At 53.9% G+C, this 22,318-nt stretch overlaps 2 protein-coding genes across 10 annotated transcripts in view; one reads left to right on the top strand and one right to left on the bottom strand.

The window, feature by feature from the left end:
• Window positions 1–207: 207 nt before the first annotated feature.
• LYPD3 (LY6/PLAUR domain containing 3) overlaps window positions 208–22,318 on the bottom strand; it is a 60,044-nt gene continuing 37,933 nt past the window's right edge. The window contains exons 1-9 of one of the 7 annotated variants that reach the window (XM_039246432.1): window positions 17,721–17,876; window positions 5,912–6,052; window positions 5,208–5,393; window positions 4,215–4,334; window positions 3,942–4,058; window positions 2,049–2,189; window positions 1,175–1,360; window positions 921–1,055; window positions 208–672 (exon numbers count right to left, since the gene is read on the bottom strand). In XM_039246432.1, coding sequence (XP_039102363.1) covers window positions 452–672; window positions 921–1,055; window positions 1,175–1,360; window positions 2,049–2,189; window positions 3,942–4,058; window positions 4,215–4,334; window positions 5,208–5,393; window positions 5,912–5,993 — 1,188 coding nt within the window. In that variant the 5' untranslated portion in view covers window positions 5,994–6,052; window positions 17,721–17,876 and the 3' untranslated portion in view covers window positions 208–451. Of the gene's footprint in view, window positions 673–920; window positions 1,056–1,174; window positions 1,361–2,048; window positions 2,190–3,941; window positions 4,059–4,214; window positions 4,335–5,207; window positions 5,394–5,911; window positions 6,053–17,720; window positions 17,877–18,971; window positions 19,063–19,164; window positions 19,315–22,318 lie in introns of those variants that run through there. The other 6 variants (XM_039246424.1, XM_039246467.1, XM_039246441.1 and 3 more) reach the window with 6 other exon arrangements.
• On the top strand, window positions 18,156–21,655 carry TEX101 (testis expressed 101). 3 transcript variants are annotated; one of them, XM_039246522.1, is made up of 6 exons: window positions 18,156–18,387; window positions 18,964–19,065; window positions 19,190–19,330; window positions 19,451–19,645; window positions 20,972–21,103; window positions 21,265–21,655. In XM_039246522.1, exons 2-6 carry the CDS (start codon window positions 19,002–19,004, stop codon window positions 21,477–21,479), a joined length of 747 nt encoding a protein of 248 aa, XP_039102453.1. In that variant the 5' UTR covers window positions 18,156–18,387; window positions 18,964–19,001; the 3' UTR covers window positions 21,480–21,655. The 3 variants fall into 3 exon arrangements, with proteins under 3 accessions (XP_039102453.1, XP_039102439.1, XP_039102448.1); XM_039246508.1 differs by having other exon boundaries at window positions 19,187–19,330; XM_039246517.1 differs by having other exon boundaries at window positions 18,344–18,408; window positions 19,187–19,330.

The following is a 22,318-nucleotide window of genomic DNA, read 5'->3' as shown; positions in this document are numbered from 1 at the left end:
AATGGCTCATCCCGGGTCACGGCGATGCCCAGATACCTTTGGCCGGAACACCTGGATGCCTCCGCTACCACTCAGTCTGGAATGGGGCCCATGCAGCAGACCAGTGAAGGAAGGGCCTGAGATGGTGAGTCACTCAACAGACTCCTGTCCCTCTCATATGAGGCCTCTGCATGTCCTGCCCTCCCCTGTCACGGAGAAACCCCAGCATTCAGGGAAAGGACGATGCCTTTATTGTCAGACACAGGTGGCCACTGCTTGACTCTCTCAGAGGGCAAGTTCAGCCACTCCCAGCTGCTCCCTTATGTTGCTATCGGGTCATCAGGTCTGTGGGTGCGTCGGGGGTGATCATTCATGGAGAGCACAAGGAAACCACTCAACGTCCAAGGCTGTTTGGTTACGAAGGTTTGGTTTAGGGAATCGGCAAGGAGTTAAGAATCCTCGGGAAATGGGGTCAGGAGAGAGGCATCCCACACCAGAGGGCTAGGGATAACCCAAGTCCCACCACCCAAGCCAGGAAGGGGGTGGAGACAGCCCTGTCTTGGAGAAGGGGTTCAAACGGTTCCTCCGAGTTCTCAGCCACAGAGAAGATCCCGATTTTCTGTGTACGATTCAATAAGGAGCTGGAAGCTTGAGTCATGCAGCCCTGAATATATATTTTAGAGCTGACCCCACCTGGAGAGGGAAGATTGAGTCAGAGAGGTTTCAAAGGACAGCGCACTTAAATTCCTAAGACCCACGAATCCCAGCCCCCCTCAGACCAGGAGATCGGGCTTAGTCTGCTCCTCCTCCCACAGAGGCAGACACCCAAGTTCCCAGGCCCCTCCACCCTCAAACCCACGAGTCAGGGCCTCAAGTATCCTCCCAGCTCAGAACCTAGTGGATTGACCCTGCGCGCTTGGCACCTGGCCGACAGCCCTCACCTCCGGAGAGCCTAATGAAACCGCTATAACAGTGAGTCGTGCCGTTAGGGCAGGTGACGTTTTCCAGGTTTTCTGGGCAGGGCTGCAAGGCCTGCACACAGATGGGACACTGCACGTCTCCCGGGGCAGGGGCCGCTGGAAAGCAGAGAGAAGGTTGGGGTACACAGCTCTGCTTCCAGCTGCAGCCACCTTCGCCGATCCCCAGAGTCTCTGTGACCCCAGTCCCTGCGCTCCACCCCCCTGGGATTCCATACCTGGATGAGGGAGAGAGTTCAGTAGGACACTGGTATTTCTGGCTCTGTTGCACCTGTTGGAGGAGCAGAAATGGGCGTAGGAGGCGACCAGCACTCCGGGGGGCCCTGAGTATATGGAGACTGTCGAGCCATCTTGCATCCTGCCCTTGGTGCAGTCTTTGCTCCCCACTATGATTGAGCTCTGTCCTGAGGGGGGAGAGAGAGCAGAAGCTGGGCTGGGGGGTCGGGGGGACTCTGATGAGCCAGGGGCTCCCTGCTGCTCAGCAGGTAGGGGGAGGGTGAGTGCAGGTGCCTCATTACAGGGCGCACAGAGTGTGGGGTGAAGGCTGAAGGCTGGGGCCAGACCCAGCTCAGTGGCCTCTCCATTCTTCCTCAAATGTCCCCTGCTCCGTACAGCCTCCCGAGGGCACGTGTTTTCAAATGGCGACCTTCACCCAGCCTTCCCTGCCTCCTTTTCCCGCTTAGCTTCACTCCCATACCTTACTCCGTTTCGTCTGTGTTTTTCACTGCCCTCCCCCCCGCCCGCCCACTGGCATGTGATGCTGGAGGAAGGTGACATGATGCCAGGTCCACAGTGCCTCAAGCGGTGCCTGGCACACAGCAGGCACTCAATAAATCTCAAGTGCGATCCATGAGGTTACTCTGTGCCTGCTCTGTTCTCAGTCTCCCTCACGTGGACTCTCACGAGGCAGCAAGGGACGTAGTATCTGCCGTCACTTTACCCCCATTTCCAGAAGGAGGAACCCAGGCGCAGAAAGAGGAAGGAAGGCCTTGAGTGTGTGGGGAACCAGGCAAGAAGTTGGGGGACAGGACCCAGGATAGGGCGACTTGGGACCCTGAGCAGGGGTCTTGCCCTCGGGTGCGGCCCACACACCTGCGTCTACCAGCAGCACTGTCTCCTGACACACCTCCTCGGGGTCACAAATCTTGTTCGTAGTTGAGTTCCAATTGATGGGCATCTGAGACAGGCCTCGAGATCTGTATGTGTTGACCCCCTTTTCACAGATCAGAGAAGCTGGGGAGAAGGAGTCAGTAGGGACTGTGTAAGCCAGGGAGTCCACCACATCCTTCCCTCCAGGTCCCGTGAATTCCCAAGCCATTCTCCAGGTGACTCTGGCAGAGTCCCTCAAGCTTAGATCTAGGAGGGACCTCGAAGGTCAGAGTCCAATCCCTGTTCTTCTCCTGAACACCTTCAGGACCCTTTCCCAACAGTCCTTGAGGAAGGCTATTGCTCCCTTTGGGCACAAGGTCAAGGGCTCTTCCTTGACCTGAGTCACACTCGGCTTCCCTCTCTGGCACTCAGGGCCCTCACCTGGATGAGGAGGGCAGTCTGCCCCCCATAGATTTCTTTTAACCGAGAAACCCTACGTTGCAGAGCAAAAGACTCAAAATGCCTGGCGCGTCCTGAGCGTTGGCCACATGCCACGAGCTCCCCTCAGCTGGATCACCTCAGAGGCTCCTCACAGCCACCACCAGCCACCGCCACCCCATTGTCAAGGTGGGAAACAGTGCGCGCCTGGGTGGCTCAGTCAGTTAAGTGTCTGTCTCTTGGGTTTGGCTCAGGGCACGATCTCACGGTTTGTGGGATCGAGCCCTGCGTCGAGCTCCGCGCTGACATCATGGAACCTGCTTGGGATTCCCGCTCTCCTCATCCTCTGCCCCTCCCCCGCTCTCAAAAATACATTAATCATTAAATAAAATTTAAAAAGATGGGAAACAGGCAGAAGCCTTGTTAGGTAGCTTGCCCCATGTCCCACCACACAGGTAAGTGGCACGGCTGAGCTCAGAACCCCGGGGGTTCTGGCTCCTTGGGCAGGTGATGATCCTGGGCTACCTTAGCCCCCCCGCCCTCAGGAGTCCGTTGGAATACCGCGAGCCTAGACCTTCTCTTTGGCCCTCACGTGGCCAGCAGGGATGTGTCCTGTGAAACCCCAGGGCGGTGAGGCACACACGCGTGCCCTTTGCCGCAAACCCACGAGGGAGGCGTGCTCATCTTCCTGCCGCACGTGGCCAGATCGCACTCTGCTGCTGCTCGAGCCTGGTCCCGCTTCTCCAGCTCCCCCCTGCCCTTCTTGGCCCATGACAGCTGCTCCAGTAAAACCACTGGTGTCGTTCTTGACAACTGCCTTTCTCTTGGGTTGCACCCATCAGGAGTCCTGTGGCTCAAGCTGCAAAGTACCTCCGGGACCTGATGGCTTCTCACCGTTTCCACTGCTTCCACCCGGGCCAGGACCTCTCGCTCTCACCTGCTCCTCCCTGGTTCCCCAGCCCCACCACCACCTTCCCCAGCACGCGGGCGGGGCCTCTAAGGGGAAAGTCCATTCAAGTTGCTCCTCTGCTCAGAAGACTCCAAAAGGTCCCCTCCCCTCTCAGAATGAAATCCCTAGTCCTTAAACTTTGACTCCAAAGGCCCATACAATCTAGCCTTAATAAACACTTAGAGGGGCGCCTGGGTGGCTTAGTGGGTTAAGCTGCTGACTTGGGCTCAGGTCGTGATCTCACGGTTTGTGAGTTCGAGCCCTGCATCGGGCTCTGTGCTGACAGGTCAAAGCCTGGAGCTTCCTTTGGATTCTGTGTCTCCCTCTCTCTCTGCCCCTGCCCTGCTCATGCTCTGTCTCTCTCTCTCTCTCAAAAAAAACAAACAAAACAAAAACCCAAAAAACAAAAAACAAAAAAACCAACCCAAAACAAACCAAAACCAAAACCAAACATTTAGATTACTAGTGGGTCCTGGCGCCCAAAGCTGCGCTTCCATCCTGACACTCACCCTTAGGGCTGCAGTCCTCACGCACAACGATAGACCCGATTTCCCGAGTCCCCTTAAGCATGTTGCAGCCTGCTTGGGACATGCATCCTTGGACTCTCAGGATGGTGAAGATGCCCCCTGTGGACAGGGGCGGGCAGGGGGTGAGGGAGGGCGCAGCTGGGGGGCGGGCAGGCCCACCTTCCTCAGGTCCCAGACCTTGGTCTTCAGGCCCCTCCCCCCCCAGGTTCAGCGTCCCACGTCCCTTGCCCCGGGGGGACCTCCTGCCTGGCTCACCTCCCCTGAACTGTATTGAGCCTTGGTAGCAGTGCGTGCTGCCGGCCGGGCAGGTCAGCTCTTTCGCAGACTTGCAGTCGTCTATGGACAAGCAGACTGGACACCGCAGGGAGCCCGGCCCTGGGGAGGGGACAGAGGAGGGCTCTGGATTGGGATAGGGGTCTACTCTCCACCCTGGCTTTGCTGGTCCGGAGGAGCGGCCTCCCCATCCCCCACCAATGTGCCCTCCTAGGTTCCTGTCTGCAGGCACGGGGGGGGGGGGGGGGGTGGAATCAGGGGCAGGAGGTAGGGGAGAGAGCAAGGGAGGGAAGGAACCGGAGAACCCTGGAGGGGTGCCTGGGCCCGAGCACGGGAGGGGGTGTGATGGGGGAGGGGTGTCCTGGGAGGAACCGGTGGGTTCACCCCCAGCTTCCACTAAAGGGTCCAAGGACCCTAGATATCTACGTTCACAAATGATTCCAAAGAGTAGAGAAACACAAAACGTCGCCCCACACCTGACGGGTGATACCGGGCAGGGACAGGAATATAGGGGATGGCACTGTAATCGTCATGTATGGTGACAGATGAGAGTGACCTTTACCGTGGGCACAGCGTGAGGCACAGAGCCGTCCAATCCCTGTGTTGCGTGGCCAAAACTAAAGTCAGGTTGTGTGTCAACTAGACTAAAAAAAAAAAAAAAAAAACCCTAAATAAAACGTGAGTGGACCAAAGTCTAAATGGAAAAAGAAAAAAGAAGGAGCTAGGAGCAGGTGCCAGGTGGAGGCCACGAGAGGTGCTTGGCCACCAGGAAATGAGTGTGGTTTGCTGTTCCTGACCGATGGAAGAAGGGGTGCTGAGGGAGGGAGCCCCACGGGGAGTGGACAGGGAGGAGGGAGGGAGGAGGGAGCTAAATGGACGGTCCCTCTCTGCTGGCTTCCGCCCCTCAGCCCTGCTGCCCTCCCACGCCCCCTGTTCCTCCCGGTCCCCGCCTCCCCGCCCCCCACAACCCCGCACCTATGATGGAGGGCGGGGTCCAGAGCGGGAGGGTGGTGGACAGGTTGTTGCAGTTGTCCTGGTGGCGACACACGTGGGTGTAGGAGAGGACAGAGAGGCCAGGGCCTGCCCTGTGCTCCGTGATGCGGGCATCCTGATCCACCACCGGGGTGCAGCCCTTGTTGAATACTATGTACACTTGGGGTCCTGTGCCAAGAGAGAGAGGCAGGCCCTGGACTCCTGGGTCTGAGGGAGGAGAGGCTGGGGGCCTGGCCTCCTGGGTCTGAGGGAGGAGGGGCTGGGGGTCAGGACCCCTGGGTCTGAGGGAGGAGGGGCTGGGGGCCTGGCCTCCTGGGTCTGAGGGAGGAGGACGCTGAGCCTGGACCCCTGGGTCTGAGGGAGAAGGACGCTGAGCCTGGACCCCTGGGTCTGAGGGAGGAGGGGCTGGGGGCCAGGACCCCTGGGTCTGAGGGAGGAGGGGCTGGGGGCCTGGACCCCTGGGCTTGAGGGAGGAGGGGCTGGGGGCCTGGACCCCTGGGTCTGAGGGAGGGTCTGATGGTAGTCTGGGTGGGGTAAGAGGCTGGGCGCCCCAGGGGCTATTCCCGCTGAGGAGGGGACAGCTCCGTGGCTGAGTCCCTACACAACACAGTTGTACTGGGCAGGGAGGGATGTCTCTCCCAGGGAAGGGTGGGAGTCAGGCCTGGGGCCCCTGGGGCTCTTCTCACCGTTGTCAACAAGGATCAGCGTTTCTTGGCAGCCCCAGCCCTTCTCGCACACCTCGTGTTTAGCCATCCATCGAGGGGGCATCTCCGATACATTACTCAGGAGCTCAAGTGTCCCGCTCTGACAGGTCAGGTTCTGCGCTCCTGAGATGAGAAGAAAAATCCACTTGAGTCCATCCTTCAGGAAAACTCCCTCCCAGGTCAGGGTCCTCACTCACGGAGCAACATGAGGGTGGCGCCCAGGAGAGCCAGCTGCAGCGCAGGACTCATGGTCAGGACAGCTGCAGCTCTGGCTCCTTCTCTCTCTCCTGGGAGCCCAGCCCTTTTATATCTCCCCACACGGGGCCGCCAGGAAAGGGCGGGAGGGACGGCCTTGATACAGGAGGTCCTGGGCCACCCTCTGAATCTCACTGGGTAAGATATCCGGGTCCTCCCTCCTTCCCAGGACCCAGGGGTCCAGACACCCTGGCCCCCAGCAGTCAGAAACATCCGGGCCCCCAGGCCCAGCTGGTCCAGCCACTCAGCCCTCTTTCCTCCTGAGCCCGGTTCTAAGGCTGCCCACCCCCACCCTGTTTCAGGGTAGTTGGGGAAGGCAGTTTCCTCACGGAGACCTGGCCCCAGGTGGGGAAATAGCCCAAGTGCCTGTGAGGACATTGTTGGGTGGCTGTTGGCTACTCTCTGCTTCAACCTCTGCCCACCTCTGATTCTTGCTTCTCACTTCTTTCTTCTGTTGCTTACTTTTTTATTCCCTTCATCACGACTTTCCCTCATGCATTTCTGTCCCTCTGTTCTCCCCACTCCTGGCAATCCAGGCCCCATAGTCTCCACCTCCCCGCCACCGGCCTGGGCGCTGAAGTATGGCGAGGGGAGGGGCTGCAGCAGAAAGTAAATCTCTGTCCAAGACAGGATATTCCTTGACATTGACAAAGCCAAGTTTCTTTGCCAGAGAGAGAAGGGGACAGGGAATGTGCTGGAAATGCAGCTATTCAGGAAAACGGCATCAACACTGTGCCTTGTGACATTGACCTATTTCTTTTTTTTTTAATGTATCTCTCTTTTTTTTTAAATTTTAGAGAGAGAAAGAGAGAGTATGAGTAAAGGAGAGGGGATAGAAGGAGAGAGAGACAGAACCCCAACCAGGCTCCACGGGGAGCTCAATGCGAGGCTCAATCCCACGACCCTGGGATCACAACTGGAGACGAAATCAAGAGTCCTACACAACTAACTGAGCCACCAGGCGCCCCAACGTTGGCCTGTTTCTGTGGTATAAATAGTCCTGCCATGTTTGATTTCAAGCTACCAGTCATTTGACAACCGGCTGGCAACATTCTGAAATATTTAACAATAGGCTTTTGCAAGTCTATACAAACCAGCTCTAGCACACTGGGCAGGAGGGGGCTGGGGAAGAATAAGGGCGATCCAACTGACGGTGGGGGGCGGGGTATGAGGAAGAGGAAAGTGGGGGGAGCAGTAGCAGAGGAGAAAGAGATGAACGTGTAACTTGCGACTGTGTTTATTTTTGACATCTTCATACATTCTATTTCACTGTTTGCATTGCAAGTTTAAACTTTGCCGCAAGGGCAGAGCCACATTTCCCCATCTCCCAGTGCATCGAGACTACAAACAGGGCATATAGTGAGTGTTCAATAAATATTGATAGGCTAGGCGAATGAATGAATGAATGAATGCCCGGTGAAAGATGGCAGCAGAGCCATCACCACGTCTGTACAGGTGTGCACCATAGAAACCCCATCCCCTTCCCAATGAGTCACATTGTTGCTGTGGGAATAATGGCGCCCTCTGGAGAGGTGCATGGCCAGGGGAGGGGCAGAGAGCGAGGGAGACAGAGGATCCGAAGTGGGCTCCACGCGGAGAGTGGAGAGCCCAACGTAGGACTCAAACTCACAAACTGTGAGACCACGACCTGAGCTGAAGTTGGGCCCTTACCCGACTGAGCCACCCAGGCGCCCCCGTGAAGCTGTGTTTCTGGGGGAAGAGAAGGAAGGGTGGGCAAAGAGGCACGTAGGGTCCCACGTAGTCAATTCGATGTCTTGCTTTTGGTCAACAAATATTTACTGAAGCTGGACTCTGTGCCAGGCCCCATCCCAGTTGCTGGGGATTCAGGAAAAACAACAAGAATGAGGCCCAGCTTCTGCTGAGCTCACATCAGATGGAGAGAGACAGACACAGAGCAAACACATGAGCACAAAACAAAAACAAAAACAAAAAAACAATGGTGCTGGGTGCTGGGCAGGGGAAGACGATGTGACGGGAAAGTTAAGTGAATGAACTGGGACCAGGGAAGCCCTCCAGGAGGAGGTGGCCTGTGAGCTGAGAGCAGGATGAAAAGAAAGAGCTTGCCATGGAAGACATGCGGGAAAGGCATTCCAGGCAGCGGCAAGAGCAGGTGCAAAGGCCCTGGGGTGGGCCCACCCCAGCTTACACAGGATTCAAAAGAAAGCAGGTGGCTAGGCTGGAGCAAGGAGGAGGTGATGGGTGTCGAGAGCGGCAAGCTGGCAGGGGCCTGGCAAGGTAGGATCGAGTCAGGATATGAAGGCAACCTTCCTGGGAGTCTTGTGTATTTCCAGTAGCAAATGCAAGGCTGGGCGTGGTGCTATTTAGCAAAAAGGCTTACAGTTTCGGGTGTGTGAAACTCTGTTTGCTACCCCGGATCTTGTTGCTGCCTGATTGTGTAGCCTTGGGCCGCTCACTTCCCCTCTCCCAATTGCTTCATCCTCTTCTGTACAATAAGGGTGATGATTATCTTCACCTCACAGGTTGTTCATAGATCTGGGACTTCATGAATGAAGGGGGAGGCTGGGTCCACTTGAGAAGGACCCTGCAATGCAACCATGGGTGTAGACAGTGACCATTTCCCTGTGCCAGTAAGACTGGAGGCCACGTATCTGGGGGAGCGGGGAGCGGGGCACTGGTCAAAGGCAAGTAAACGCTCAGATCTTGCAGGGATTATGTGGACGATGGCTCTGGGTGGCCGTTAATCCCTGCCACGAAGGAGGTCATCTCTCCTGCTCTGTCCTGTAATATAGTTCAGAGGGACCGTGATCATCTGATTTGCTCCAGAACATCACACTCACTCACTTTGTGGATGGATTTGTGTTACGGAATCAGACACAGTGAACAGAAGTAGCAAGCATCCTTGATGATTCAGTAAACAAGACAAGTGTACGCCAGAGGGTGGGAGATAAATGGCGCCACGTCCAGCAACCCCACCCATCATATTGGTGTAAACCCTAGGGCCCCATAGGTCCCGGGCACGTCCCCAAACAGTAGCCCCCCTGTAATCTGCGGAGGATTCATTCCAAAGCCCCCCTGGATGCCCGAATGCACGGTAGTTCCAAGCTCTCTATATACTCTTTCCTTCCTATCCATACATACCTATACTGAAGTTTAATTTTTTTTAAGTTTATTGATTTATTTTGAGGGAGGAGAAGGGTGCAGAGAGAGAGAGAATCTCTAGCAGGCTCTGCGCTGTCAGCCTGGAGCCCAACACGGGGCTCGAACCCACGAACCATGAGATCACGACCTGAGCCGAAATCAAGAGTCGGATACCCCACCGACTGAGCCGCCCGGGTGCCCCCACACTAAAGTTTAATTTATAAATGAGGTGCAATAGAGATGAACAACAATGACTCATGTTTAAATGGAGCTATCATAACCATATGCTGTAACAGAAGTTATGTGCAGGTGGTCTCCTCAAAATATCTTCCTGTACTGGGCTCGCCCTTCCTTGTGTGATGATGTGAGATGATAATATGCCCGCGTGATGAGTCAGGGGACTCAGACACAGTGTTAAGCTAGTACCGACCTCTGACCCTGGGTCAGAAGGGGGATCATCTGTTTCCAGACCACAGCTTGTGGCGGGTAACTGAAACCAGATGAGAGTGACTGCTGTGTTCCTTCTGAAACAACATGCTACACCTTACATGGCCGCCTTTAGAACAAACGTAGATCCCTTAAGATTGGGGGGGGGGGGGGCGGAAGTGTAGCATATTTTGACGTGTTACTCTTACTCACTTTTGAGAGAACCCACAAGACTGCCAGTTTTGAGTATATCCTAGAGTAGGGAGGGACTTGAATGAAAGTCATATGACCCAACAGACCCAATGTCATTGAAAAGTTTCTGCGACATAAAGAGATAAGAGGATGAGGGGCGCCTGGGTGGCTTAGTCGGTTAAGCTTCTGACTTTCGCTTAGGTCATTATCTCTCTGTTTTTGGGTTTGTGCCCCGTTTCTGGCTCTGTGCTGACTGCCAGCTCAGAGCCTGGAGCCTTTTTCAGAGTCTGTATCTCCCTCTCTCTCTGACCCTCCCCTGCTCACACTGTCTCTCTCTCTCCTAGAAATAAATAAAAATATTAAAAAAAAAAGAGAGAGATAAGAGGATGATAAGTGAGAAACTCGGGGTTTTGGAGCAAAGGTATGTATATCTCCTTTTGCGAATAACTATCCTCTGGTTTTAAAGCAGCTTCTGGCTTATTACTGTGTCCCCGGGGAGTCTGACTACTGGCCTACGGGACACCAAGGGCATTGTGACCTGCACTGCACATCACGTGCTGGGTGGTGTCTGAGCTACCAAACCGCGACCCCAGCCACACACGGCCCCAGCCACCATCCAGGAGAAAGGTGCGAATGGGAACGGGCTCTCACAGGCCGGAGGGCACAGGTGAGCGCCTCAGCAGGTGGGCGCAGACGCCCAGGGTACCTGCGTCTGCCGCCTCCCCCTCCACTCGCACCTGTGGGCTCATGAGGCTCTTCTGTGATCTGTTCACAGAGAAGGGATAGAACAGCCCGGGTTTACGGGCAGGTCTGTACGGTGGGCTGACCCCAGGCAGTGGGACGGGAGGCCCGCATCACGGAGCCCAGGGGAGGCCCCGGCCTCTCCATGCACGTGTGTCCCGATGACTGCTACAAGAGACTGCGCACCCCTCAGTTCTGAGCACCGCCACCCCCCCAAACATGCAGGTGCCCCAAGAGTTGAGCCAGCATTCCTCTCTGTGCTCAGATCTCTCTGGCTCGACTGGGAGCCTTGCGGACAGGGCCCAGATGTCACCGACACCAAGGTGTCCAGCCTCAGTGCACAGGGGCTGACTCAGGATGGGAAGTGAGTTCATGCAGGAATCCAAGGTCTCCCTGAAGACCCCAGAGGACTCAGACCCCGTCCTGGCCCTAAAGGGCCTGCAGGCGGAGGGGAGGCATCAGAAACACAGTGGTCATAGGCTGTGGCGAAGGGGGTCTGGGGGAGCTCAGAGGAGGAAGCTACTGATGTTCTGGGAGGGGGGAGTGTTACGGAGGGCTTCACAGAGGAGGGAACTCATGAGCTGTATCTCAAAAGATAAGCTGCAGTTTACTGGCAGAGGAATAAAGGGTATTAACAGGTGAGGGGGCAGCATGTGAAAGCCCTGGAGAAAAGAGCAAGCCTGCTGTTTTCCAGAAGGGTCAAGAAGGGTGCGCCTGGGGGGCGCCTGGGGGGTGCAGTCGGTTAAGCCTCTGACTCTTGATCTCAGCTCAGGTTGTGATCTCACAGTTTGTGATTTTGAGCCCCGCATCGGGCCCTGCACTGATGGCACAAAGCCTGCTTGGGGTTCTGTCTCCTCTTCTCTCCGCCACCCCCCACCCCCGTGCTCACTCTCTCTCTTTCTCTCTCACAATAAATAAACTTAGAAAAAAGAAGAGTCTAGCTGAGAAGGGCTCATCAAGCAGATGGGGTGAAGCTGGAACTGGGGTGATTACAAATTTTCCGGGTAGATGAGGTGGGTGTGGGCAACGAAGGGAGAGCCATTCTAAGCAGAAGGAACAGCAGTGCGGGGTCAAGGTCAAGGAGGCAGGAACGACCCTGGGAATGGCTAGGGGTGGGGGCCCGGGGCTGGTCAAGCACCTGCGAAGCCAGACCGAGGGGTCACCTGTCTCCTGAGGCCAGGGAGCCGCGGAGGGGTGCCGAGCAGGGAGGGACACCCTGCCAAGGGAGCTTCCTGCCTGTCCATCACTTTTCCCGTTGGACATGCTCATCTTCAGGTTGCTCCCCCTTTGCTCTCTGGGATCATCCAAAGGCACCGACTGACGCCAGCACCAACACATTCACCGTTGTCGCCGCAACGGTGCCACGGCCACCACATCCCCCTATACTGCACTTTCCGCCTCTGTCACTGCCACCACTGTGATCATTTGAGCAACTGTGAAATGACCCCAGGACTGGCCTTACCTGCGCTCCATCCCACTCCCAGAAAGTGGTTTTGTTTCCTGATCCTGCTGATTGTTGAATCGGTTACGGTCTCAGCAGGAAATGGACCGTACACCCCCAACTTGGGTGATTTGAGCAGAATTTTTTTAAATTTTTTAACATTTATTTATTTTTGAGAGACATCGAGAGACAAGAGAATGAGCAGGGAAGTGCAGAGAGAGGGAGACACAGAATCTGAAGCAGGCTCTAGGCTCAGAGCTGTCAGCAGAGAGCATGACACAGGGCTTGAACTCACAAACCGTGAGATCATGACTTGAGCCAAAGTCGGTTGCTTAACCGACTGAGCCACCCAAGAGCCCCTGAGCAGAATTTATTAAAGAAACTGCTGCTTACAATGGTAAGGTTGGATCCAGGGAAACACAAAGGATAGAGGAAGAGTTGGGAGCAAGGTTGTATTTTTTTTTAATTTTTTAAATGTTTTTTATTTATTTCTGAGAAAGAGAGACAGCATGTGCAGGGGAGGATCAGAGAGAGAGGGAGAGACAGAATCTGAAACAGACTCCAGGCTCTGAGCTAGCCGTCATCACAGAGTCCGACGCGGGGCTCGAACCTACGAACCGTGAGATCATGAACTGAGCCGAAGTCGGATGCTTAACCGACTGAGCCACCCAGGCGCCCCTATCAGTGAATAAAGTTTTAAACCCACACTAACTCTGAATGTCTCCTTTTGTGTTCCTTTATATAGAAGTGGGTTGGTACTATCTTTACAACACCAAAAATGAAAACGCACTAAAACGCTAAAACACACTAAAACGCTATAAACACACAAATAAAAACGCCATGCTCCCTGACTAGGGCTAAGCAACAGATACATACAGGCAATTTACTTCAGAATGGTGGGGGGGAGGGGGGGACAGTAGGAAGTCCTTTATCTAGGTTTGTGAATTCTGATACAAACTTAAAAACCTTGCAGGGAGCTATATGTGGAAAAACGTTCAAAGCTCACACAGAAAGGAAGAGCATTCAAATTCCAATAAACCAGGGTAGAGAGATCTTCTTGAACATACAAGACATTCAATAGAGACTCCAGAAAAGTCATGTCATATGAGTAGGGCTAAACCAGCCCAAGAGTGAAATCTATATCCATGCTAATAAAATCTAAATATTCTGTATTATTCTGTATTACATATTCTTAAATATTTCCAGATATTAGCAATGAACACCTGGAAAGTGAAATATATATTTTTAAACACCATTTCCAAGGGTGTGGCTGGCTGACTTGGTTGGTGAAGCGTGCTACTTTGATCTGGGAGTTGTGAGTTCAAGCCCCACGATGGATGTAGAGACCACTTAAAAATAAAATCTTAAAAAAAATATACGATTTGCAGAGCGCCTGGGTAGCTTAATTGGTTAAGTGTCTGGCTCTTGATATCGGCTCGGGTCATGGTTGTGGGATTGAGTCCCACATCGGGCTCCATGCTGAGTATGGAGCCTGCTTGGGATTCTCCCTCTCTCCCTCTCTCTCTGACCCTCCCCTGCTCATACTGTCTCTATCTCTCTCTCAAAAATAAATAAAATATTTAAAAAGATAAATAAAAATAAAAATATTTTTAAATTTTGTATTTATTTTGAGAGAGAAAACGAGCAGGGGAGGGGTAAGGAGAGAGGGAGAGAGAGAGAATCTCAAGCAAGATCCATGCTGTCAGTGCAGAGCCGGATGTGGGGCTCGAACTCATGAAACCATGAGATTATGACCTGAGCCAAAACCAAGTGTCAGACACCCAATCGACTAGGCCACCCAGGCGCCCCCAAGTTCCGCTTTAAATCCAAGGTTGACCTGGACTGTGACTCAAGAATATGATCGCCTTTGCAAGCTTGGGTCCTGGAGGGTCAGACACGGGCTGATCTCAGATCCTTCACTGTGTCATTGTTCAAAGCTGTCAAAGATGGGGCAGAGCTGCAGGCAGGTGAAATCCCGCGGCGTCCCCTCGAATTCAGACCTATGCACCGGAAGGTGTCTCCCGCTTCCCATCTCACAATGGAACCGGGTGAAAGGCCGGGACAGGAAGGGATGACCCCTGCACAGTCACAGTCAGGAATGAGGCTAAGACAGAAAAGAAATGACAAACCAGAACTGGGACACCCCTGGAGCGCGATCCCACACCCAGCTACTTCAACTGCAACACAAATCTCTCCAACACTCTGCGAGGGCTTGAGCTGTGTCCCCCTCTCCCCAAATACACAGTTTGCAGTCCTAACCCCCAGGACCTCCAAAAGTGACCTTATTTCTAAATTTCTAAAGATTTCTAAATCTAAAGATTACCTCTACCTTATTTCTAAATTTCTAAATTTCTAAATCTAAAGATTACCTCTACCTTTACAGAGGTAATCAAATTAAGATGAGGCCATTAGGGTGAGGCCCAATCCAGTAGGACTGGTGTCTTTTTAAAAAAAATTGTTTTAATGTTTATTTTGGAGAGAGAGAGAAGGTGGGGGAGGCAGAGAGAGAGAGTCACAATCCAAAGCAGTCTCGTCTCCAGGCTCTGAGCTATGAGCACAGAGCCTGACACGGGGCTCGAACCCACGAACTGTGAGATCATGACCTGAGTTGAAGTCAGACGCTTAAATGACGGAGCCACCCAGGCGCCCCATGACTGGAGTCTTACAAGGGGGAAAATCTGCACACAGACACACATAGAGGGCAGAGGATGTGAAGACACAGGAAGGGGACAGCCAGCCACAAGCCAAAGAGAGAGGTCTGAGACAGACCTTCCCCCCCACCCCTCAGAAGGAGCCGACCCTGCCTACACCTTGACTGTGGGCTTCCGGACTCCAGAACTATGAGCGACAATACCTTTCGCCAATACCAAAGCGTCCCAGGTGGTGGCACTTAGTTACGACGCCGCCAACAAACAATGCCCAGGCCAAGAGCCAGCTTAGGATGATCTTCACGACAGGGGCTAGAGGCCAGCTGTGGGACCAGGACCGGAGGCAGGACAAGCACTTGTCAGAGGGATAGGGAGGGATGAGGGCACAGAGACAAGATTCTGGAGCTCGAAGCAGGTGGCTGTGGAGCTCCCACCGCCCTCTCTGCCCTCTGGTTCCCCCTGACCCCACTGGACCCGCACTGGCAGTTGCGACCGAGTGCTAGGACCCAGCCCCTCCCCCGTAGTCACACAGTGCTGCAGGAAACCCACGCACTCTAGAGACCGAGGGCGGTGAGCACTGGAGCCTGAGTCCTGATAAGATGGGAGGGTGGCTCAGACCCCCAGGGCCTAAGGGACAGGGTCTTTGCGACCAGAACTACCCCTTCATATTTTTATTAACTGTCCCTAATATCTTTATTAATAATATATTAGTAATCATATTGAATATTAACTGTCCCCAGTTGAAAGTTCTTAATATATATTCATGGGGCACCTGGGTGGCTCAGTTGGTTGAGCATCTGACTCATGATTTTGGTTCAGGTCATGATCCCAGGCTCGTGGGATTGAGCCCTGCATCAGGCTCCATGCTGGTGTGGGGCCTTCTAAAGATTCTCTCTCCGTCTCCCTCTGGCCCTTCCCCATTCCCTCTCTCTCTTTCTCTCTCTCTAAAATAGCTTTACTTCCAGAAATAGTACCAATCCTGAAAGTACACAAAGGGTATCTTATTTCATGTTACATGTAGATGCTGAGAGTTGAGGTGGGTTGTGACTTGGATTTCTGGGTCCAGATGACAGTAGGCTGGGGGCAGGACTCCTGGGCCTGAGGAAGGAGAGGTCTGGGAACAGGGACCCACAGATTCCTGAGAGATGAGAAAACTAGGGGCGAGGCATCAGGGACCCAGTGTTTGAAGTGAGTATCTTGCTATCTTTTCCCTTTGCTCTTGAGGCAGGATCAAAACCACAGTGAGCACTAAAGACTGTCTGTCCCGTGAGTCTGCTCCTTGTTAAGAGGCATCAATCAAGACGGTCCCTTCAGGGGGCGCCTGGGTGGCTTAGTCGGTTAAGCGACCGACTTTTGCTTAGGTCATGATCTTGCGGTTCGTGGGTTCGGGCCCCGCGTCCGGCTCTGTGCTGACTGCCAGCTCAGAGCCTGGAGCCTATTTCAGAGTCTGTGTCTCCCTCTCTCTCTGACCCTCCCCTGCTCACGCTGTCTCTCTCTCTCTCTCCTAGAAATAAATAAAAATATTAAAAAAAAAAAAAAAAAAGACGGTCCCTTCGGTTACTCTAAGAACTGCCAAAGGTTCCAGAATCAACCAGACAGTGTGGACAGAATAGCCAGGCTCCCGGGGAGCCTGGACACCCCTCCCCTGAAATCTGTGGGCTCTACCCCCTGGGGACTGGTTGCTGGGGCAAGGCTGGGACCGGTCACGGCCCTGCTGTAAAGTGCTGTATCCTTTCCCGCCTCCTAATGTTCCCTACCCCTCCCATCCTGTAGTCCAGGGCTTAAAGGCATCGGACACCTAATTATTTCTCATCCCATGAATCACATGCCTATTCTTAGTGTTTTGAATGTTAAAACATGAAATAATTAGAGCTATGCTATAGCCTAATTGCAGCTTTTTTTTGGTCCTGGATTAATCTTTGAAGGGGTGCCTGGGTGGCTCAGTCGGTTAAGCATCTGACTCCAGCTCAGGTCATGATCTCACCATTTGTGAGTTTGAGCCCTGCGTCAGGCTCTGTGCTGACAGCTCAGAGCCTGGAGCCTGCTTCAGATTCTGTGTCTCCCTCTTTCTCTGCCCCTCCCCCGCTCATGCTCTGTCTCTCTCAAAAATAAATAAAACATTAAAAATAAATAAAATAGGGGCACCTGGGTGGCTTAGTCGGTTAAGTGTCCGACTTTTGCTTAGGTCATGATCTCGCGGTTCGTGGGTTCGAGCCCCGCGTCGGGCTCTGTGCTGACTGCCAGCTCAGAGCCTGGAGCCTGTTTCAGAGTCTGTGACTCCCTCTCTCTCTGATCCTCCCCTGCTCACACTGTCTCTCTCTCTCTCTCCTAGAAATAAATAAAAACATTTTTAAAAAATAAATAAATAAAAATAAATAAAATAGAAAAGAAAACAAAACATTTTGGGGGGTGCCTGAGGATTGGCAGATTAAGCATCTGACTTCAGTTCATGTGCTGATCTCACAGTCGCGGGGTTGGAGAGGTGGAGCCCCGCATTGGGCTTGCTGCTTTGCAGCGTGGAGCCCCGCTTTGGATCCTCTGTGTCTCTCTCTCTACCCCTCCCCCCAATCTCTTTCTCTCTCAAAAATAAATATTTGAAAAAATTTTTCGGTGGTTTCTAAAAGGTCATAATAGTCTTCCTAATCTAGCTAAATCGCTTTCTCTTAATATTTGTATTCACTATTTCTAGTTTTTTTTAGTTTTCATTGTGGTATTTTCTCTACTCAAAATAAATATTCATTTACACCACAGCACTCACGGAAACAGCACCAAGTCTGAAAACACACAAAGGGCACCTTTGCTTCCTGTTACATACACATCTGGAAAGCTTACAGATAGACGAAATAGAATTTTCAGCCATGAACAAGAAATCTGAACGAACGGCAACGTCTTATTCGCGGCAGTGGCGCGGCCACGCGGGTCGGCCCTAACGGCAACCTGTACCCTCATCGTTTAAGCTCATGCATACATTCAAGGATGTGGGAAAGAAGTCTGAAGCCTGCATTTCTCTCTTCAGCCTTCCAGAAAAGGCCACGGAGGGGGTGCGGTGCCGTGATGCGATCGGAGGGAGGCGCCCGGGCTGGGCGGGAACCACTGCAAGTGAAGGTGACGAGGTCAAGTTGCCTCCCAGTGACCATGGCCACAGGGTAGGTGCTGGGGCAGAAGCCAGACTGGGTACATGGGAGGCCATTTGGACAGGGAGAGTAGTCCAGTGGGTGATGGCCAAGGGTTTGACCTCATGGCCTGGCTGGAGAAGCAGAGACTCCATGGCCCAACGAGAGAAAAGGGTCAACGAAGCCACTTGGGGACGCGCTGCCCACCCTGCCTTGCACGCCTGGTGCTACAAACACCGGCTAAGGCCCCGGGCCCTCCCCGTGGCTCGCTTGACACTCGCCATCTTGCGCGCGTGCCTTCCAACCCTGCCGGGAAGAGACTTCTCCGGAGCCAATGGGGTGCGGCCTTCCTTGGGGTTCATCCAATGAGCTCATTAGATGCGTTCACATTGGCCAATGGGGCTTCGAGTGACCCGTTGGGCAAAGCTGGCCCCGCCTTCCGTGTCTCTGAGAGAAGAAGCGAAGGCCAAGTGAAGCGGGAGAGCCGTTCTAGGCCGTTCCTTCAACTCCGTTAAGATTCTTGTGAGATTATCCAAAAGCCAGGTGGAATTTGGGTCCCTTAAGGAGAAAAGGAGAGCTGGGGACCCTGGGTCCTGAAGAAAGAGGAGGCTGGGCGCCAGGACGCCTGGGCCTGAGAGGAAGGGAGGCTGGGGGCCCTGCGGAAAATGGCAGTGGCTGGAACCCGAACCCCTGGACCCCTAGATAGAACAGGGTGGGGATCTCAGAATTCGATTTTGGGCGGCTGGGGCTGGGGGCTGAGAATCCCGGGCCTTGGGAGAACATAGGTTTGAACCCGGCCTCCCAAGTGCGTGGCGGCAGGGGCCTCTGGGCCGGACTCCAGGGTCCCGAGGTTGGCGGGTCCCGGGTTGTTGACGTCCTCTGCCTTCGGGAAACAGGTGTTTGGGTTGGAGAGTTGCAGCTGTGGAAACCGAGGCGCCGCGAACGTGTTACGTTGCACAAGCCTGCAGGCTCGATCGGGACACACCGACTGTGGAGGTCACGGTCTTCTGTGGTGCAGAAGTGTCTGAACTTAGCAGAAGGTCCCTGCAGTCTCATTCTGTGAGGCTGAAAAGTCCCCTCTTCTGTGTCACATCACAGATCCTGAGCCGCTCTTCCAGCCCTCTCTCAGGGACGCCATGGGGACCCATCGGGTCCAGAGTTTGCTGTTCCTCCTCCTCCTGGGAGCCCCCTCCTTGGCTTGTAAGAATGGCGGGCGTCCGGGGAGAGTTCACGGAGGGTTGGTCTCTGGTGACGGAGGGCTGACGCCACCCCCCCCCCCCCAGGAGGGCAGGCACTCACCTTGGTCTCCCCTTCTCCCCAGCAGTGCAGAACTTGTACTGTCACAAGGGTGTGTCCACCAGTATAGAAGAGGTTCCAAGCAGTGTGTTTAACTGGACCACGGAGAAGGTTGAGAGTTGTGAGAGCGGGTCATTCTGCCAGGAATCCCTTCTGATGGTTAAAGCAGGTAAAATGAGAAAGGGCGAGAGGAGGGGTGAGTATGTCCAGGTCGATGCTGTTCCCCTCCCTCTCCCCCAAACTTCAGGCCCATCCTCCTTTTTCTTCCCTCCCCTCCCCCCCCCAACAGGGACCAAGACCGCAGTTTTGGCCACTAAGGGCTGCATCGCTGATGGGACGCAGGCGGTGACGTATGTCCAGCACTCCCCGCCCCCAGGCATTATCACAGTCTCCTACTCTAGCTACTGTGATGATTCCTTGTGCAACAGCAGAGAAGACCTTCAGGAACTCTGGAGGCTGGAAGAGACCCTAGAAGCCTCCAGAGGTGAGAGATGGGGACTCCGAGAAACTCTCTGAGCCCCTGAAAAGATCGTTCGCCTCCTTTCTTTGTGTTTTTATTTGGCCTAGGCCCTTGGGGGGCGGGGGGGGGGGACACACACACAAAAGAACCTCAGACCTTCTGCCTGGCTTTTTCTAAACGATTACCTTGGGGTCTAAATGCTGCTTGGCGCACTGGGACGTCAACGAAGGCTGGGGTATAAGTTGGCTTTTGTGTTTATTTAATTTTTTTTACTGCTTATTTATTTTTGAGAGACAGAGACAGAGTGCAAGGGGAGGAGGGGCAGAGAGAGAGGGAGACACAGAATCCAAAGCAGGCTCCAGGCTCAGAGCTGTCAGCACAGTGCTGGACGGAGGGCGGGGGGGGGGGGGGGGGGGGGGGGGGGGGGGCTCGACCTCAGGAACCATGAGATCCTGACCTGAGCTGAAGTTGGACGCTTAACCAACTGGGCCACCCAGGCGCCCCATGGCTTTTGTATTTATTAAGCAATAAAGTGTCCGCGGAGGTTTCTGAGCAGGGCCATGTGGCCTAATCAGTCTGGCAGTTATGGCTTCCCCAGTTTCCCGATGTGGCCAGGAGCCTATAGCAATCTGGGGCTCACTTCCTTTTCTCCCCTCCCTGTTTACTGTGCTCCAGCGGGGCAGGGGTGGGGGGTGGGGGGGGAGAGCTGGTATTCAAAATGCTTAAGCGTAGATATGGTACTGGCCCAACCAGAATAGATACTGGCCATAAAGACAGGGCCACCCTCCTGTGCCTACGAACTGCACGCCAACCCTGCGGGGCCTCCCAGCCCCCAAAGTCCACCCAGACGGCTCCCACCTCCAGGCCTTTGTCCTGGCCGGTTCCTTTGCTACCGCATCCACCCCCCACTTTCACGCAGCTCACCTCTGTTCACCCTTCACCTCAACTCTGGGGTCTGCTCTGTGAAAATACTCAGCAGATTCTTCCGAGGAGTTAGGCTCTCCTCCATTCCTTTGTCATCACACTTTGGACGCAGTGCCTACTGCGACGCATTATAATCCCTGACACGTCCTTCTAGACAAGGGCCCTTGATGGCAGGCACCGTGTCCTTTTCATCTCTGTCTCCACACGCAAGCACACAGTTTGGAAGTCATGTTGGATGGGTGCTGACAGCACAGAAGATCAATTTGAGCAGCAAAGCGTGGGGGGTTGGAGGGTGGGGGGAGGTTGCGGTGACAGGTGGGGACGGCTGCGGTGTCAGCAGCAAAGACTTGGGAAAGGGAGGGAAGCAAGAAGAGACAAGTCCAGAGGCTGGACACACCCCGACTGTCCCTCTGTTTCCCCCTCCAGCTCCCAGTACGTCGGTAGTACCCCTCTCCTGCCCAACCTGTGTGGCTCTGGGGGCCTGTCCAGCTGCTCCTTCTCTTCCCTGTCCCAATGACACAATTCAGTGCTACGAAGGAAGACTTCAGATCCATGGAGGTAAGCTGAACGTCTGGTGGTTTTCAGAGGCTAGAAAACCAGACATCTGAGTGGATCCCAAGAAGTTCTGATACTCGGGGTTCTAAGAATGAGGGAGGAAACGATTCCTGTCTGATTTCCTAAAACATCTGTGTGCTCCCCCACCCTTTCTTGTTCCACAGGAGGCATCAATTCTTTTCTGGAGATCAAAGGTTGTACGTCCATTACCGGTTGCGGGCTGATGGCTGGGGTCTTTACCATAGGACCCATGTGGGTGAAGGAAGTCTGTCCGTACCAGTTTCTCCTTCAACCCCGGAAGACTGAAAATGGGGCCACCCGGCTTCCTGTTTCAGTTTGGAGGTTAGAGCTGCTGCTGCTACTGCTGTTACTGCAATAACTTGTCCGTCGTTCCCGAGGAGACGCTTCCGGTCCTGGATTCCGAGATACGTCTTTTGAGTGGGAGCCTTCTGACGGCTGGTCGTCAACAAGTTGAGATTTGAAGAAAAGAAGAGTTCTTGCGGTTGTATTTTGTATTTCTAATAAAGTTTCTGCTGTGATTTATGCATAACGCAAGGCTAGAAGTGGAATTTTAGTGCTGAAAGGGCCCTTGAAATTCATCGTCTCCACCCCACACATTTTGCAGAAAGGGAGGCAGGGAGCTGGAAAGCTTTCGTGAGTTTCTCACGTGGCCGTAGCTTTGGGCAAAGCAAGACCAGAACTTCGATATGTTGACCTCAAGTCTGGTTTTGCTTTTGTTTTATCGGTCACCTTCTCTTGGAGGGCGGGCAAGAGGTCAGCGGCAGCCTCCCCCAGAGCGCTCCCAGCCTCCTTATGGCCATAGTTGGCCATTTTGGTTCTAACGTTTCCCTGGGAGGTATAGCAGAATTTGAAAAATCAGACTCCAAATTCTCCCATTATATAACAGGCCCTCTCTCCTTTTTTTTTTTTTTTAATTTTTTAATGTTTTATTTATTTCTGAGAGAGAGACAACATGAGCGGGGGAGGGGCAGAGAGAGAGGGAGACACAGAATCTGAAACAGGCTCTAGGCTCTGAGCTAGGTGTCAGCACAGAGCCCGACATGGGGCCCGAACCCACGAACCGTGAGATCATGACCTGAGCCGAAGTCGGACGCTTAACCGACTGAGCCACCCAGGCGCCCCATGGGCCCTCTCTCCTATGTCCTATCTCTTGCCCCTTTACATCATCCCTGCCCTTCTCTGCTGCCTATGTCCTAC

Source organism: Hyaena hyaena, unplaced genomic scaffold, assembly GCF_003009895.1.
Source record: "Hyaena hyaena isolate Hyena2069 unplaced genomic scaffold, ASM300989v1 scaffold_9, whole genome shotgun sequence".
Taxonomy (NCBI): Eukaryota; Metazoa; Chordata; class Mammalia; order Carnivora; family Hyaenidae; genus Hyaena; species Hyaena hyaena.
Note: the sequence above shows the minus strand (reverse complement) of the source record. Positions and strands in the feature narration are given on the sequence as shown.

Coding starts and splice junctions, on each gene's coding strand:
- TEX101 (XM_039246508.1), top strand. CDS start 19,002: ATGGGGACCCATCGGGTCCAGAGTTTGCTGTTCCTCCTCCTCCTGGGA. Junction 19,331..19,450: donor CCTTCTGATGGTTAAAGCAG/GTAAAATGAGAA, acceptor CCCCCCCAACAG/GGACCAAGACCGCAGTTTTG. Junction 19,646..20,971: donor GACCCTAGAAGCCTCCAGAG/GTGAGAGATGGG, acceptor TTCCCCCTCCAG/CTCCCAGTACGTCGGTAGTA.